The sequence below is a fragment of the Theobroma cacao genome, chromosome 1 (genome assembly GCF_000208745.1).
Source record: "Theobroma cacao cultivar B97-61/B2 chromosome 1, Criollo_cocoa_genome_V2, whole genome shotgun sequence".
Lineage (NCBI taxonomy): Eukaryota > Viridiplantae > Streptophyta > Magnoliopsida > Malvales > Malvaceae > Theobroma > Theobroma cacao.
In genome coordinates, this window is record NC_030850.1 from 16,481,899 (window position 1) to 16,500,368 (window position 18,470).

The 18,470-nt window shown below is 34.2% G+C and overlaps 2 protein-coding genes and 1 non-coding gene across 5 annotated transcripts; 2 read left to right on the forward strand and 1 right to left on the reverse strand.

Annotated features, from left to right (window-relative positions):
* LOC18612750 (ankyrin repeat and SAM domain-containing protein 6) lies at positions 5,838-9,680 on the forward strand. 2 transcript variants are annotated; one of them, XM_018128343.1, is made up of 6 exons: positions 5,838-6,307; positions 7,213-7,274; positions 7,383-7,642; positions 8,348-8,422; positions 8,541-8,603; positions 9,245-9,680. In XM_018128343.1, the coding sequence occupies exons 1-6, from the start codon at positions 6,201-6,203 to the stop codon at positions 9,287-9,289; spliced, it is 612 nt and encodes a 203-aa protein (XP_017983832.1). In that variant the 5' UTR covers positions 5,838-6,200; the 3' UTR covers positions 9,290-9,680. The 2 variants fall into 2 exon arrangements, with proteins under 2 accessions (XP_017983832.1, XP_017983827.1); XM_018128338.1 differs by having other exon boundaries at positions 5,849-6,307; positions 7,383-7,654.
* On the reverse strand, positions 9,916-14,435 carry LOC18612752 (GPI transamidase component PIG-S). Of its 2 annotated transcripts, XM_018128332.1 has the most exons (14): positions 14,356-14,435; positions 14,218-14,301; positions 13,449-14,103; positions 13,148-13,232; positions 12,968-13,057; positions 12,684-12,757; positions 12,299-12,383; positions 12,108-12,197; positions 11,591-11,721; positions 11,256-11,337; positions 11,133-11,180; positions 10,943-11,015; positions 10,726-10,829; positions 9,916-10,267 (listed from the first exon to the last, which is right to left on the reverse strand). In XM_018128332.1, exons 1-14 carry the CDS (start codon positions 14,381-14,383, stop codon positions 10,148-10,150), a joined length of 1,749 nt encoding a protein of 582 aa, XP_017983821.1. In that variant the 5' UTR covers positions 14,384-14,435; the 3' UTR covers positions 9,916-10,147. The 2 variants fall into 2 exon arrangements, with proteins under 2 accessions (XP_017983821.1, XP_017983819.1); XM_018128330.1 differs by having other exon boundaries at positions 14,218-14,435.
* On the forward strand, positions 14,513-14,585 carry TRNAK-UUU. Its single transcript has one exon. It is a non-coding gene; the product is annotated as a tRNA-Lys (tRNA).

Here is an 18,470-nt window from a genome sequence, read left to right on the forward strand (position 1 = left end):
GACTTTTAGCATTAGTAGGAGTTTTGGTTCCATTGGAATGTTGATGAGGATGCAGTTTAAAGGGAGATGATTAACTGTTATTTTCTTGATTTGAAGATAACGGGTTTGGACAATTATCATGGGGACATGTTGTGGTTTGTCCTAGGCAGTTAGGATTTAATTACTGCATGTGTTAATGAATTCGGACATGGTTTGGTTGCTCGTTTGGACAGACTTTGTTTTCGAACATGGGTTGATAGTTGTTATGATCCCTTTTATTCTTTGGCCTAGATTGTTTTAGCCTTTGTCCTTCGTGTTTAGACACCCCCAGGTGTTCTACATGTTATGTTCTTAAGGGTTTTTTCTTAAATTGTTTTTCATTTTAATCTTTATACTAATAAGTCCAAAGTTTTATCTTTGGCTCTAAACAACAAAATTGTGTACTTATCAACTCAAATCATTCAAAAATAATACATTCATTAACTAAAAATTTTAATAAATAGCTGAAAATCTAATTTAATAGAATAAGATGTAAAAAGCAGAAATCTTGAAACTTACAATAACAAAGGTATATGTGTTCTGAATAACTACTCTTTCAACTTTTAGATAACTTAGTACTAATGGACTAGCATATTCGTTTCCTCCTCATGTTGTTCTAAGAGTGAACAATATTGGTTAGGTGCGGTTGTGGACTAAACTTATTAGTAGTTTTAACCTTTATGAAGAATATTGTAATTTATTTTAACCCTTCATTACCTTTATGAATGGTTTTAATGCTCGGAAGGACCTTTTTCAGACTTTTCACTTCCGAATGAAGCATAATGGTGAACATCCCGCCAATCAAAAATATTAAAAGAAACTAACTAAATAAGAGAAAATTTTTTTATGGATAACTTGAAAAACACCTGTTACCTTAGCCTTAAGTACCAAGCATTTGTCCAAAAGGATCAAAGTCGTAGATGCAATTCTGAACTCACAACAATAAGCAGAAAATATAAAGAAAAGCTTATAAAATATATTCAACTATTCAATACAAATCAATTATAAGTTCAGAGGCAAGCATAACCAAAAAAAATAAAAACAGTATCTATATATCTTTGCCCTATCCACGTTGAATAATATAGAATATTTTTGTTGAGACTGGTATAAGGTGATTCTCAAATTAAAATTATAACATCTCTTTGTTTTGGTATTTGAGATAAAGCTAGTTGAGTTCCTTTTGAAAATGTTAAGCTCTTGAATTCTCATCCCACCAAATGAAAAAGAAAACGTTATGCAATATTAATGCTAGCAACATGTTATAAAAAATTTATGTTTTCACCTTTTTTTCCTTTCAATGTTTTCCCATGGTTTTATACTGTTAGATAATGATATCTATGCAGTGAATTATAGTACATGGGAAAAATGTAAAGAGCAAATTAAGATAAATCATAAATGGCATAAATTGCAAAAAAAAAAGGAAAGAAACAAAACACACATATGCATATAAATGCATTAAAATGAGTCACCTATTGTAGTCATTAACAACACACCTTCTTGCTATTGTTTTAACGCTATCTACAAAAAACACCAAATTACTCAAAAAAAAAAATCTTCACTTGAATAGAATATACAAGGAAAATGTCTAGATGGCAAGACGTTGCTTCTAAAGGAGTAATAGAAAAGAGTAAATATTGAAATTGTAGTTGCATTTTAGCTCCAAAAGGTAGGGTCCCAAGTTCAATTTCCCCTACTCCAACTTACCTATTTAAAAAGAAAAACAACTAATGTAAAGAAATAAAGAATGTAATAACTGCTTATTAAAAACCAAAGAAATGAAGAAGAAATAGAAGAGCATAACCATTAGCACAAATATTTGTGGAACAAAATAATACCCTTTAATTGAGTGAAGAAAGAAATGAAGAAGAAACAGAAAAGCATAATCATTAGCATAAATATTTGTGGAACAGAATAATACTTTTCAGTTGAGTGAAGAAAGACTCCGAACATAAAGCTCAAAATTGGTGCTCTTCAAAATCTGATGAAATGTAATGATTAGCTATACACATTAACTATGAATATATAACTAGAATGGGTAAAATAATCATCATAAGTACATACTTAAACTAATTCGAATTCCTTTTTATGAACTAAGTTAAATAACTCTTCTTTTTGTTTCAAGCCATATGCCAACTTGTTACACTTAGATGACCTTTAAAGTGAACCCAAAGTTATGATTTCATATAAGGTCAATGCTAAAGTATTTTGAGAGATTCTTGGAAAATCTGCTTCATAAGTACAAAAAAATAAATCCCACATTTAACAAAATTAAATAGATACTATAACTAAAAAGAAAAAAGAAAAAAACTGAACAGCAAATAAAATACAAATTGGGACTATCAATAATAAAACTTTGAATCACTTCCTGTGGACAATTGATGGATTAGAATCATAATATATACTTGTCCTTGTAAATCAAAAAAGGGTTAGGATTTGGTACCTTAGAGCCAAATGGCAATGACATTCCACTTCTTGACCTCGAAGCACTTGGGTTTCTTAGTGGAGGGGGAATGGGCGATGTTGCTGAAAGCCTTGCTGAAAAATTCATAATACAAAAACCATAAACATAAATGAATAAAGTTCATTAAATTGTAAGAATAAAAGTTGTGAGCTGAGCAGTCTAAAAACATTTGCCAAAATAGATGAATCAACAAGACTAAAGAATTTCACTTAAAATAGAGGTACACTGACTTTTAGTCAACCAACATAAAAAGAATGTTCTAATACAACAAAATTCATAAACTCATGACAATCTGCAACATTTAAACCTCAAACCTTCAAACCCCAAATTTATATAATTATAGAGTTATAGCTCTTTTAATGCATGCTAAATATTTCAACTCAGAACCATATGCAAACTTTGGAAAAACTTAAACAAGAAAAATATTAGAACACAAAGAAACATCATCATCAACAAGAGAAAATCTCTGTGTAAACAATGCCCAGTAGAACCTCTAAAATAAGATGAGATCAAATTATGCAGCATTGAGAAGCAAGGAAGAAACAAATTAAAAGAAAAACAAAATTAACAAATTTAATGCATGAAAAAACAAAAATAAAACATTTCGTAAAACTATGTTAAACTCAATAGAAAGATAAGAGCAAAAACTGGAAAAAAAGTTGAAACAATGCCTCTCACATTTTGAACCAAAAAGCAAGAAACCTATTCATTTCATAAAAATGTATTAATGACATCAAACAATAAATGCTCAAAATCATATAATCAAAAAAAAAAAATAGAAGAAGAGGTCGGGAATGTGGAAAATAAAAACAGACAGGAGGCAGACTATCCAAAGATAGCAATTGGTGTTGAGAAAATGTGGGGAGCAAAAACAAAAGAAAACAAAAAAGCCTAGGTGGCTAATAGAAAGGGGAAGAAGAAGAAAAAGTTAAATCTCGAAATTACCTTAACATTTAAAAGCAAAAAATAAAAACAAATCCAATATTCTAGAGGAAAAGCCAAAAATGCCTTAAGCAATAAAAACCTAAAAATGCCCCATAAGAACTAAAAAATGACAGCACCATGTGTCACGCTTTGAGGGGTATGTATGTTAGAACATTATATGTAAAATCTCATAATTATTGTCGAGAAAAGTTAAATTATGCAATTTGTCCCAATACTTTAATAAAGTAGTGGATTTAATCCCTATACAATAATTTATAAACATTGAGTTTCTATACTTTTTAAAATTGACAATGTTAGTCCAATTATTAATAATATTAATTTTTTTGTTATTTATGCTGACATGGTACTTTCTTGTTAATGTGGCAATGAATATGATGATTTGTTAATCATGATGCATCATTTTTATTTACTTTACAACTTTAAATTATAGAGCACAAAAATTTAATTTTTTTTAGTCTCACAACACTCTTTCCCTAAATTTTATAAACTTATTTATTTTTTTTATTTTTTTCCAATTCTATTTAAAACCATTAGCTCATATTGGATAATTCTATGTCTACACTTATAAGATCCATGTTAGTGTTTGATCATGTCATGTTGGCACTATTATTACATTATTCATGAAATGCCACATCATTACCTGGTCATCAAATTCAATGTCACATCAACAAGAAAATGCCACATTAATGCAACCAAATGCCATATCAACATAGATAACAAAATTTTTTTAACATATTGGACTGTCATTGTCAATTTTGAAAAGTATAGAGATTCAATTTTTACAAATTATTGTACAAGAACTAAATCCACCATTTTGATAAGGAATAAGGACTAATTGCATAATTTAACCTAGGAGAAAAGGCCGATCAATCATTGGTATAATACTTAAAAAAATCCCTAAATTATACAAGAAAATTCAAATAAGTCTTTATTCAAGACTTTGTATTTTTATTTTGAATCAAATAAACTCTTATGACTAATGGTTGACTACATATTATTAGTCAAAAAGACTATTTGTCATTTATATCACATAACGTTAACGTGACATACTAACATGTTATAATAAATGATGTGGATAATGATATGGCTATATGACATTTTTACCCTTGATGTCATCATCATACTAACATCATGTTAATGCGATATGGAAAAAAAATAATTAGTGATATTTTGATTGATGATAAATAAAGGTTTATTTAACTCGACATAAGAATATAAAGTTTTGATTGAATGACATAAAAAATAAATATTTATTTAAATTTTTTTAAATAATTCAGAAACCTTTTTCCAAACAAGGCCTTAATCATTTTTTTTTATGCTGAAAATTCACGTAGTGCCCAGCTACCCTGTTAAATTTTATTAATTACGAAATAAAATACAAAGGAGGGGGACTTAAACCGTACCTCCAAATTACATGATCATGAGAAAATTTTGGAGAAGCACCTAGAGTAAGAAAAACCATTTTACGTGCATAACTTTTGATGCTACAGTAAAACAGATATTCCCTACTATTACATTGCGACAATAAACTAAAGTAAAATTTAAAACAGAAAATGTAAATAAGAAAAGCACATAGAATGAGGTGTTTCATTTTATGACCATAGTTTTTACTATCGTCATAAAATTGAAACACTCCCATATTACAAAAATCTATGTGAATAACAAAATAAAAAAAATAAACTAGGAGTACTACTCCTTTGCATTCATTTAAAACGAACATAAGGAAAACTAACGTTATCTAATCTAAGAATACCTCTAAGTTCTCCTACTGCTTTTGAAAATACCTGTAGGTTCTAGTGCGTATGCCCTTGATTTGAGAGATGATCTGCTGCCTGATTCTCCTCTCGATGGATGTGCGAAATCCGAAAAGAGATACCACTCAAGGATCTACGAATGGAAGTAAGCAAATATCGAGTCCTAGAGGATCCTTGATGACCCTCATTTATCATGTGTACCACTACTTTTGCATCAATTTCTATCCAAAGTCTAGTAACATTGTACTCAAAACACAAAAGTAAACCCTTGTGTAGTGCCATTAACTCTGCCTGTAATGAGTAACATGGTCCAAAATTTTTAGAAATCTAAAAATCATGGTACTTGTATAGTCTCGAAGAAGTCCACCTCTTGCAGCATTCTGAAAATTATGCTTGGAACTCTCATCAACATTCAACTTAAACTCACCTGTTGATGGTTTATACCAAGAGAATATTTTTGATGGATGTGAGGCTACCTGCTGAAATATTAGACCCCATACCTGAAATATTAAACAAGGTCTTAAGCATTTGACAAGTGAAGTGATCACCACCAACTTGGTTCAATAATAACCTTAACAAATCCAAGTTAAGGAATTTGGTCTCAAGGGTTGCAAGGCATTGGGCCTCTTTTTCCGTTGACAAAACCCATCAGTCCCTCTGCTTCATATCACTTACCGAATTGGAAAATTCGAAAGCCGAAAAGCCAAAAAAAAGAAAAAGAAAAAAAGGAAAAGAATCCAAATAGATTTGGCCAATCTACAAACCGGAGGAAGTGAGAACAACACGCTGTTAAAAGGAAATATTCACTACAAAATTCTTCAAATTCTCCATTAATATATTCTTTTATGCATTTACTTATAAATAAGGGCTAGGGTTTTTTATTTTATTTTCTTCTTTTTTTTCGTCACATTAGCTAGAATTTTAATTTTAAAATCCTCTAGAAAACCAATCTTTCCTCGTCTCAGGCTCTTTCTCTTGTGATTTGTAAGATTAGGGTTAGGTTTTTTGCTTAGTGGATAAAGATGTATGCTGATCGAGTGGAGGCTGTTGGCAAAAGGTCGGTAAAGGAGCGACTCAGTGGCAACTCCGCTGACAACTCTATTCGCCGGCATCAAATCACTGGCAAGAGGTTCGTTGTGTCCCTTTATTTTCCGTTTGTTTCGACGGTTGCCTTAATAGGAATCTTTCTTTTCACTTTTTCTCTTCGCTGTGATACAGTAATTTATGTTTACCATTTTGTTGATATTTTCGGAATAATGACTCAATTTTGCCGGTGGCTTTGCCTTTAATATTTGAGTTTAATTTGCTGTCAAGCTTTTGAGAGAGAATGCACGAGTGCATTGGACTTAAAGATCATTTAAATAGAAGAGCATGGTGTTCTCTCAAAAAATTTTTATTTAGATTCCCTAAATTCTGATGTTAGATTTGTCTTGATGGTTCCTAAGTCGGTGAAATCAAGTATGATGCATAGAAAGAAGGGAGGGTTAGGAGGCGGAGATTGTAGCTAACTGGGAAGGTGTATTTGAAAGTTTAGCTTTCAAAGTTTGTATTTAGTATAACAAATGTCATCTGATTACTTTTGATTCAAAAATAAGGGCGCCCTTCATTCCATTTGGTGCTTTATAGTCACTTTACAAATCCCCCTCTTCTCCCCCCCCCCCCCTTCCTTTCCCTCTCTTTCCCCAGAAGAAAAAGCAAGGCAGTTTATTGACATGATTATTATCTTTTACTTTAGTCCATTCTTCTGGCCCTCTCTAATTTTTATGTATGCTTGTTGCTTATGAACTTAGGAATTTGTGGTTTGAGTTGGTAAGGGTGTATTTTGCTGCTTGGGTAGCTGGTTTTGGTAAAATACAGTATTTCAAGTGGTGATAGATTTTTCAGCTGATATTAGTTGCTGCTGTAAGTTGAATTTGGTTTCCCCTCATTCCATCCCCCACCCCCAAAAAATAAAAATGTCAAATTTGGTTTATTTACACTTTTCGCGTTAATGCCCCTAATCCGTGAACATCTTTCATGCCAAATCTTTTCCAGGCTGAGGGAAGATGACAAGTGGGAACATGATCTTTACCAAGATGACTTACCTCAAGTTTCAAGTATGAATTGCCTGACACAATCACATGCAACTAAAATATTGCTGCCATAGTTGGATGCAACTAAATAATGTCTATTTGGTTTTGACTGTGTGTTAATGGCTTGTGAAGATCGCAAAGTTGATGCCCGTGATCTTCGTTTGAAGCTCCAAAGGAAAAGTCACCAGCAGGTGTCTCAAAGTGGAAGGGGAGCTTTCTCAGGTGTGCGTGATCTTCGTGAAAAGTTATCTGGAACAATGAATACACAGCCTCTAAATGTTGATCCACCAAAACCAAAAGTGGAAACTGCCAAACCAGCCAGGAAAAGTGTAGCAGTTGAAACTTCTGAACCAGAACCGAAAAGGGCTGCAAATATGGTAGCAAGGAAGAAGGTTCAGCAAAAGGCATAGAACTTCTGCTCTTCTTGCTTATTATTATCTCAAACCCCTCCTCCACCCCTCTCCTTTCCCCCCAATTTNTCCACCCTCTCTTTCCCCCCAATTTTCTCGCTCTTCCCAAATTTTTGTTTATTGGACAAGCATAAAAAATAACTTCTCTGTTTTTCTCCTGTCAGAGGTGTGCGGATGTGTGTGTTTATTTTTTTTTTCATTGGTGGGGGTTCTGGAGGCTAGTTTCAAAAACCTGTCATGCATGGCATGCATATCACTAGGGTTTGTTTACAGTTGTTTGTAATGCATGATAAAGTGAATGAGTAAAGTTTTAACTGTCAACTCTGAATTATGACCTGTCCTAAACTATAACTAGAATGTGCATAGTGTTGGCAGTTTGAAAGTCCAATAGGTGGGACAATGAATAGTGTTATAACACTTCAGGGTAAGATATAGATGGTTTGCTTGCAAATGGTTAACTTATGGATTTCGTAGAGTATAGAAAATGAAAATAATATAAGGCTTGTTGTGCTAACTTTAATGGAATTGTAAATGTGTCCCTGAGTTTGCACCTGCATATCTCTGGAAATGTTAGCTTTTTCAGCTGCAATCTAAGAGCCATTCCCCCATCATAATTTGATATCATGACCTTGCCAACATGTTTTTTTTTTTGGTGTGTGTGTCTAAGCCTTGTGGTTTCTTATGCAGGCTGATACATCAGTTGAGGGCTTCCTCCAGTCTTTGGGTATTGAAAAATACACAATTCTTTTTCAAGCAGAGGAAGTATGTAGTTTTATGCTTTCTTCTATAGATTGTAAATTAGCCCTTTTGTTGTTTTAAATCATAACTTAAAATAAAGGAATTTCTGCTTCCACTATAAGACATAAACCTCTTTCTGCAGGTTGACATGACTGCTCTTGTACACATGACTGATGAGGATCTAAAAGCGTTAGGAATACCAATGGTAATTTCAAACTGAACCTTGATACATGCATGCACAGTTTTCTATTCATGAATTTGCTTTAAGCTGTATTTGATGCTTGTCTTGGGCAATGAAGGATTTGAAATAGGGATATATCCTATTATTGTTGTTCACAACCAAGAACTTCTGTTACTTTACCTCAGTAGTTTTGTCCAGTTTTCCAATTTGAGATGCTTCAAATGTTTCTCTTTTTTAAAATGTCAAGCACACCTTCTTAACTTTATGAAAATGTCCTCTTTCTTATTGCTTTCTTTTTTTTTCCTTGCATATAATCATTTGAGTGAATTATTGGAATTAATAGTTTAATTGCATTTAAATGTTTGTCTCTTCAAGAAATTGGAATTTCTGGGATGTACAGGTAATAGGTAATGAATGTTGTCGTAGAAAATCCGTAACCTGTGTCAAGGTAGTTTGAAAATATATCACTTTACTATCTCTTCAAGTCCAACATAATGTGACTTTCACTTGTGGCTTCAGCATTTCCTTCACCAAGAAACTGTTGCTGTTTATCTTTCTCTTTGTCTGTTACATGCATATATCACAAGTAATGCATTTTCTTAATTTCCTACGTGTTTTCTCTTTCCTGCCCCTTGTTTTAATCAAGATTTTTGGTTTGCTTCCAGGGCCCAAGAAAGAAGATACTTCTGGCATTGGAACCTAGAGGCTGACATTTGGAGTTTTAGCAAGTGGTTGTTGCCAGTAGGATCTCAAGATGTATTATTGGCTGACATCCCTACAAGGTAGCAGGGCTGTGTTTTGGCTGATGAGACACTGCTTGTAACAATTCTTTGGGTACTTGTTTATTTTGCTTTTTGTTCAGCTTTATTGACAAAAATGTGGATTCATGCGGAGCTTGTATTGAAATGGAAGGATGGAGTATCCTTAGATGCCAAGTAGGTCGGAGCCTTGTTTCTCGTGCCCCTTACGGGCTTCGGTTAGATACGTTAAACTAATGTATATGCTGCATTGATTTAATCTTATTTTTGGATGATTTCTAAAATCCAAATGAAGTGTAAACTGTAAAGAGAGATTCGGAAAAAAAAAAAAATGTGTTATACATAATGCATGGCCATCCTTTCTACCCAGGGGCAGGCAGCAACAGTGAAGGAAGGGAACTAGATAGGAAGATAGAGTTGTAACTTGTGCGTATTGCTAATTTGCACAAGTCTCTTAGGCGAAATTATATGCCAAATTCTGGTTTATTCTATGCTACAGAGTCTATTTTCATCTTCAGGGGAGTGTGGTTTTTCTTTTCATTTGGGCTTTTATCTTCAACAGAATTTTGAACAAATCGGCTACAAGAAAATTTTACTTGTTCAAATACTCTCAAATTCAGCATTGTCCATCGTCCATAAATTTTCCATGGTATATGACATGAGGAGATTGCTACAGATACAAGCAATGTATAACGTGACTCAAAAATTGTGTTTCTCATGTGGCCAAACTGTCAGTTTCCTCTTATCTTCCTGATCCTTTCCAACTGTTGGAGCCTTTGCTTGATGCCAAATCTTGTTCTAGGGAGACCATCAAGATGATGCGTTTGCTTTAGCCTTCCAAGCTAGATACTTTGCCTTTTCTTGCTTATATCTTTTCAATTCTCTTAGAGCTGCAAGCACGACATGCATTGAAACTGGCAGAAAGAATGGCTGCAAAAATAAAAAGAAACGCCATTGAGATTTATAATCCAAGTAAACCAATGCCACTAATAATAACCTTTTTAGTGATCTGTTTTCATGAACTGAAATACTAGTTCAGCAACCAGAGATTACAAGAAAGATAACTATGAAGAAAAAAATGCAGAATGCTATATATTGTAAAGAAAAAGAAAAATAATTCAATGGATTTTGTATCTAATTTCCCGCTTTAGATTTACATAAACCAAATCGTTTAGAAGATAATTCCCCCTTCCCTTCCATAGCCGATAAATACTGCATTTTTTCTTTTCACAGACCTTCAATTGAGGATTTAACTATCAGAGACCACTAAATTCCAATAGCACTCAAATAAAGTCTCATGATACAAAGTAATAAAGCATGTTTTGGGAAGAAAATCTCAGTTTCTGATTAATCATTATCAAGAGACATGTAAGTTTCATTTAACTAACCGAGTAGACAGCAAAACAGTGCTCAAAGGAATAGTAGCTGACAGACATAATAGATGGGTGGAAAAAGGCATCCTCTGCCAGAGACCTTGCTTGCCTTGAGGAAGCTGACAACAAAGTGTAAATATTTTGTTAGGTATTCTAGCTGATAAGAGGCTAGAATAGCAAATAATTATTTTAAGGCAGAATTGAACACTAATCTACAAGTTTAGGAACATACTAGTTGAAAATCCATATCCTCCAATAGAAGCATTACTTTGTGCCAGCTTTGCTGCCTCAAGAGAATACTTTACCTACTCAAGAGACCATGGTAAAATTATAAACTGATAGTTCAATGATTATATTCATATGGATGCTTACAGAAGCAAGTGCTCCTATAAATTAACTTACAGTCCAACTTGATAACTCACCTGTTTTCCTATCTCATCCATAATAATCATCCTTGGCAGTGATTGAACCTGCATTAAAGTTTGTCATTAATAGCAAAATCTTGACCTGAATCAGATGGTTCATTTTCTAATACCCACACATACCAATCTTGAAAGAGATGCAAGTGTTGTAGCACATGAATGAAGATTAAAGCAAGTGTGCTGCCGTGACAAGACATCCAATTCCCTGGACAAGAATTGGAAGAAATACTTTAACCAAAGACAGAAAGAGCAACTGAATGAGAACAAAATATATTTACATTTTAAAAAATTCTAATGGAATTTAAGCAGCCAAACAGAGAAAACATGCTCATCAAACCACTATGAAACTGAGTTCAGTTCTGTCAGATAAATACTACTATTAAAGTCATATTACTTGTCTGGCACTAGAAATTTAACTATCAGACATAGCTTGCTAGTGCCATAGGATTTTATCTTACCATTCAGTAAAACCTCTTTCACTAGGTACAAGGTTCCAAATGCCTGATCCACCAGCATAAACATTGACAGACCGGAAACCAAAAAGTTGTCGAAACTGCCCAATGAATACTTCAAACATGTTCTCAAGATCCTGTTTAAGAACATTCATGCATCAAACTTGAGAAAATTAAATTGAAGCTACCTGCAAAATATAATATGTACTTCTACTCATTCAATTATTCTCTTCATTTCCATAGTGCAAGCAGGATGGCAATAAAAAATCCACAAACTAAATGGTTTGAAACTGATTTCTAAACTTCAGTCTCAAAGTACAATAATCGAATTTTGGAAATTTATAGCATCTGCATGTGAATGCAAGCATGTGTGCAAGTAGGGGAGAGAGAGAGAGAGAGAGAGAGAGAGAGAGAGAGAGAGAGAGAGAGAGAGAGAGAGAGGGAAGAGAGGAACCCANGAGAGAGAGAGAGAATGGAGGGGGTGACTGCAATTTTTTGTTGAATTTGTTACATATCACCTAACCTGCAGGGGAATTGCATGCCTGGCTGTGGTCTTGTTTTCTGAATTCTTTAAACAGCTTTGGGGGTTCCAAACCATAACACCTCCCCACATCTAAAAGGTTTTATGAGAAAAACATTTAATAAGGTAATGAAGTTTCAGAAGAAAAATAAACTGGTGAAAGGAATGAAGATAATAAAGGTTAGATAACTAACTGGAGATATAAAGCCATTTGTCTTAGAAATTTCTCCATTTGGCAACTGGAGAAGAAGAGGGCATTCCTTTGCAGATGGTACATATCTGACAACAGAGAGAAAATTGAAAGGTGAGCTTTGGGGGGAAAAAGAGTTCTGCTTGAAAAAATTGAAACAGTTGTACAAACAAATAAGAAATATGAGTGCAAAATAGAGTTGATTAACAAGGCATGGAGATCAAAGTTGGCCTCCATCTTATATCAACATTTTCTCCAAAAGAGGACATCAAACCAAAACTACATTGATTAGGATGCCCATAAGGTAATTAATATGACACACCCTATACCTCACTAAATGCAATCATTACAGTTAAGATATATAAAAAGAAAAGAGTAAATGAATATACACCACAAATTGCAATATCTTTGATCGCCCGCCAGCTGCAATTGAAGTATCCAAGTGCCATTCATTAGAATTTACCTGTTAAAACTATGAGATAACATTAATAGCAAGTTCCCTTGTTTTCCAAATAAGAGGTACAATAACTCATGACTAGATGACCACTAGAAAAAATATCGGACATTTCTTGTGGCTGAAAACACCAAACAAAAACACATGCAGTTTAGAGAACTGCACCAAGACATTCTAATCCACAGAAACATAAGAAGTCAAAAATTTAAAGAAACATACAAAGAAAGGAAGATCTTTGGTACTAAAGACATGGCTCTCCAACTTTTGATTCCAATAAGAGAATGAGGCCTTTGGTGTATGGTACAGAACCTAGACATGAGAACAATGAAATACCAATCAGATGAAAAGAACAGAATATGAGAGATATGAATCAAAACAAAAAAGAAGATGACCCTTGACCTGACTCTCTACACTGATGTTTGCCACAGGCCCCAAAGCCCCAATCATGGGAGCCAACAAAGTCTCATCAATCTTTTGAAAATCCCTGCAACAGATACAAGCAAATGTAAGATGAGCAAAATGCAAAGGCAACTTCACATGATAATTTTAACGTGTTCAGTTTAGCATCATTCTATCAAACACTTTATCAACTAAAGATTTTCAAGGCAAACTAACAGAATGAAAACAAAATCACCAAAAATTTAAAATCTATCAAATTCAAAACAAAACAAACAAAAGTTAACAGCGAAAAGCCTCATACCAATCATAAACCCAATCACGCGGATCCGCATTAAGCAAATTGAAGGAAAGAACAATGTTCCCATCTGCTCCTACCGGCATAAACTCAGTCCGGATTGACCCTTCCTCCCTCCCTCCATTCACAAACACCTTCACCAACACCTCTGCCACCTTCATCGCCGCCATCTCCACCTCCATGCCACCTCCAACAACCATCCACGCGTGCCTATACTTGCCGACAACAGCTCTCTCATTCTCACCCTTCACCACCACCACGCTGTACTCCTTAATTTTCCGGCCAAAAACTGACCCCAACCTCTCATCGACAGCCACGTCATCGACCGGATCAAAATCAATGGCGGTGATCGATCCGCACTGGTATGGACACGAATGAGGCGACGTGATGGGGGCACGGAGGCAACGGGAGCCGGAGTCGACAGTGACGGAGAGAGAATAGTTGTTGAAGCATTTAAGGTTTTGAGAGGTTAGTTTGGAAATTTCGGAGAGGATTGAGTAACGGAGGCGATCGGCATCGGAATCGAACCCAATGAAAATGGCGTGAAAATGGAGCGGAAAGAGTAAAGTATTGGATCGGAGGTGAGTCGAGAGCGAGTCAATTTCGCGAAACGGTAGTGGAGAACGGTAGATTTCAACGGATTTCCATAAGAACGGGAAACCTGAAATTCAATTTTTAAAAGAAACAATAAGAAGAAGAAGAAAATTTTTGTTTATTTAATTTAACTATATAAAAAGGGAGTTTATATAGCTGAGTCTGAGATTTAGAGGCGGACCTAGGAGGAAGGAGAAGAGGACGGAGTGGGTAAGGAAGAGGCGCTTCAATCCCGGTTTGGTTTTGCGCATAATTTTCGGGTCGAACTCGGGTCGAGGTGGTGCTTTACTAGCATTGTCCGATATTTTGGAGGAATCGAGCTCTGGAACTTCTGAGATTTCAGGCATTGCTGGAGAAGCTGCAGTTCCTTCTGCCCCGGCACTCTGCAGTCGCTGGCTGATCGAGATTTGAACTTGATCTTGTTTTCATGGTTACATAAATAAATAAAATCTAAAATTTAAGACGCTAAACGACAAGCCGTCTTAGCTCAGCCGGTAGAGCGCATGGCTTTTAACCATGTGGTCGTGGGTTCGATTCCCACAGACGGCGGTTTAATTATTTTTTATTTTGTTTTTAAGGATGTCTTTTAGAATAGAATTTCATTAATCCTATAAATTGTCTCCTCCCAACTTAAAAAAAGGTTTCCAACCTTGAGCCTTGAGTTCTTTTTTTATTTTTTATTTTTTTAATTTTGTTCAAGAATGTCTTTTGTCGTAAAGGTCCATTTTTCAAAATAAAAACAATTTAACAATCAATGAAACAAAGACCCATTAATCCAATAAATTATCTCCTCCCAACTACAAAAAAGGTTTCCAACCTTGAGTCTTGAGTTCCTTTTCTGCCACCCCTTTCTCGACCTTCAGTTTCCTCCATCAGTGACATGGTCAGCTTACTCCGGTGGCCTTTCTTTCTCTCAATAGCCAAGTATGCTATGTTCTTTTTTCTCTCTCAGATCTGGAAATGAATCTCTCTTTCCTTCACTTTTTCTTCTGGGTAGTTTTCATAAAGTTAAAACTTTTTTTATTTTTAAAGATGCAGATATGTTGTTAAAAGCATCCCACAAGTGATTATATGACTTTTTAGTTGTCTGGTTGGTTGACTTCATTTTCTTTAGATGTGATATTCTCTGCTTCTTTTTGCTAGGTTTTTTTATTGCTTGTTCATGTTTTTTTGTCGTTGATTTTCTTTTATGATTTTTAGTAGCTGCTTAATAGTTGGTTTCATTTTATGATTTTGTAATTGGTCTTTGGTGGGACGTTTCCTGTTGGTTCCTAGGTTTTTTTTTGTCTTAATTAGGAGTCTTTGTAATTGTTTTGTTGGTTGTTCTCACCAATAGTTTGTGTTTGCTGGTTTTGGTTGTTCTTTTTTTTTTTTTTGCAATTTACTGTTAAATAAGGATTGTTTGTTTTCTATTTCGTGTTGCTTACTTTCTACCATGGAATTGGTAGTTTCTGTAGAGTTTTTTTTTTTTACAGTAATGATATCCCTTTCTTGCCTTTAAAAAAAAAATCTATTGAATATTATTGTGATGGTTTCCTAAATGTACATGTTTTGCTACAATTTGAATATATATGTGATTATATGTATTTCTTGTAGATGGATAAAAAAATCATTGATGCAACAGTTATGGGTGCAGCTGCATCGATATTAGCTTTTGGAGTTGTTTTTGGAGAACTTTAAAAGCCCTATAATTATCCCTTAAGGTGTTATTCATAAAAGAAGACATAGAAGGCTGTAACATATATGGAGGCACAGCTAAGAAATCTTTTTCACAAACATTTTTGGATGAATGATATATCCACATATGTCAAAACTCTATAGCAGCTAACTGATTCAATATTTTTCGATTGGTACAAGTCTAGTCTTCTATACAAATATCCTAAATATAGTGGAGCAAGAGGAAATCTCATCCCTTTAGCAATCTTGAGTGCGTAAGGAAAAATTAAGAAGAAATTCTATCATCTGGACACTCTAGAAGAACATGTTGAGTCAACCACATGATCAACAAAGCCACAAACTCACGTCCATAATAAAGATACTCAAAAGGACTACTTTTACCTTTAAAGTTAAACTTCTTATAGAAAAGCCTTAACTAGTTGGAAAAGCATACAACTTTGGAAGTCCTAACTTGGCTTTTAAGCAAATCCATAAAGAATTCCTTGATGCTCTCATTTTCCTTAAAAAGTATAAGAGAGTGAAAATCGTTTTAACTAAAATGAGGAATTTCCAAAAGAATGCGTACATTTTCGAGAGTGAAGGTAAATTGTCCCTAAGCAAAATCATAGTGTGTGAAAAAGTACTCCGCCTTACAAAAATAGCATGCCGTACATCAATTCTTCTATCCCTGCAAATACAAAGTTTGGAGGTGACTTTTATTGCATCAAGTACAAGTACTCTAGGATTGGTAAACATAATCACATACATGGAGTTCTTCAACACTTTCTCCACCCATTCATCCTAACCTTGGATCCATTGGGAGTTGGATCAAACTTAGTGATAGAAATGGGAATTCACCATGCTTAAATCTGAACTTCAACATTGACATTCTCATGATGAAGCGCCTTTTATTTGAAGTGGCTTCAATAGAAATACAATTTTAGTGATATCCAACAAGCTCACATAAATGGTTATACACTTGCCTTGCGTGTATTTCTTCCCAAAGCAATTTTTCCTCCTTTCCTAATGACGTCATCCTCCTAATTTTCAAGCATACAAGCAACTTCACCAATCTTCACCACTTGTACTTTCTTTAGGAGGAGTTGTAGTAACATTCTTCCTCTTTTTCTTAAGAACAGCTCTGCTAGGCTCGCCATAGTGCATTTTTAATTTCACAGCAAACAAGTCTTAGCCATGAAAGAAAAGATTGGAGATTCCTAAAAGCATTAAAACCACCAACAAGGTAGGAAGCAAAAGGTCTATACACATGCAATTTTGTGATGTTCCCAATTGCGTGACGCACATAGGTGTGTGACATTTCTAGGTAAGTGGCAGGTGTATGATGTTTCCATGTGCGTAACACACAGAGGTGACGCTTTTAAGTGCTTACCACGTGCAAGTGCATGATGCACACAAATGTGTGATGTTCCATAGTGCATGACATGCAAGGTGCATAACATTTTCAAGTGCATGAGATTGGTTAAAATATCTTCTACTCTTTGAAACTTGACAATCGTATCATCCACGCACACCTTAATTTCCTTGTGCATCATCTCATGAAAAAAGTCACCATAGCTCTTTTAAAAGTAACTTCCAACATTATTTAAGCCAAGGGCATTACTTTGTAGCAAAAAGTACCCCACATCGTCACAATCATAGTCTTCACCATGTCTTCTGAATCCATTTTTTTTATTGTACCTTGAAATCCTATCCATAAATGAATATAAGGAATGTTTGGTTGTGTTATTAACAAAAGTATCAAGATGAGGCAAAGGTAAGTTGTCTTTTCTACTCGTTCTATTAAAATCTCGATAATCCACACACATTCAAACTACTCCATCTTTTTTAGGAACAAAGACTACTTAGCCAACTCTAAGAATTTTGCTTCAAACTGCTCTTTCACTTTCTTTTTGATCTTCAATAACATTTCTGGTTTCATTCGTTTTAATTTCTATTGAACCGATTTGCACTTTATCTTCAAAGGCAACTTGTGCACTATAATATTTGTACTCAATCTTGGCATATCTTGGTAGGACCATGCAAATACATCTACATATTTGTTAAGCAACTCGATCAATCCTTGTATTTTAGAGGGAGAGAGACTTGTATCGATTTTAAATTCTTTTTTATTCTCTTCATTTCCAAGGTAATCGTTTTTGTAGGATCATGATGATGTTTTATTTGTTTTTCTTCTTGCTAAACCAATCTCAACAATTCAGAGGACAAGGGACAATTATCAACATCCACTTTGTTATCAAGTTCACCAACATAGTATTTTTTTTCGAAGTCACATTTAAGATCGTTGTTATCATTATTCTCATATTCATTACTTTGAAACCTAGAAATAAATGAAATTGAAGAGATATAGGGACATGGAAACAAAAGAATGACAATTTAAATTGAAAATGTGTGAAAGCAAAGAAATGAAAATTTAAATTAACTGTAAGAAAATTATAACAACGCACCATATGTTTCACTGTATTAAATAACATTAAATAAAATCCTATTGTACATAAAGGCAACTTTCCTTAAGCTCATAGGCATAATCATTAATTGATTTAATTTATTACTTTATAGAAGAATTGAGGATGATAGGTAGTTCCATGACTATCTAATTACTCAACTTCAAACCACGAGGTCCTATGTATATCTGTTGTGTAATTTTCTACCCATGCAAGTATACGTATTGAACATATAATATATTGGTAAGTAGGGTGTTAATCCCATAGAGAATTGATCTAAAATTTCATTAAGTACTAAAATTAACATAATTTAGTC

Excerpts from the sequence above, each read along its gene's own strand:
- LOC18612750 (XM_018128338.1), top strand. The coding sequence starts at position 6,201 with ATGTATGCTGATCGAGTGGAGGCTGTTGGCAAAAGGTCGGTAAAGGAG. Across the intron at positions 7,655-8,347 it reads GGAAGAAGGTTCAGCAAAAG|GCTGATACATCAGTTGAGGG; the intron begins GCATAGAACTTC and ends TTTCTTATGCAG. Across the intron at positions 8,423-8,540 it reads TTCTTTTTCAAGCAGAGGAA|GTTGACATGACTGCTCTTGT; the intron begins GTATGTAGTTTT and ends CTCTTTCTGCAG.
- LOC18612752 (XM_018128330.1), bottom strand. The coding sequence starts at position 14,383 with ATGCCTGAAATCTCAGAAGTTCCAGAGCTCGATTCCTCCAAAATATCG. Across the intron at positions 11,722-12,107 it reads GGCATGCAATTCCCCTGCAG|GATCTTGAGAACATGTTTGA; the intron begins GTTAGGTGATAT and ends GTTCTTAAACAG. Across the intron at positions 11,338-11,590 it reads GAAAGAGGTTTTACTGAATG|GGAATTGGATGTCTTGTCAC; the intron begins GTAAGATAAAAT and ends ATTCTTGTCCAG.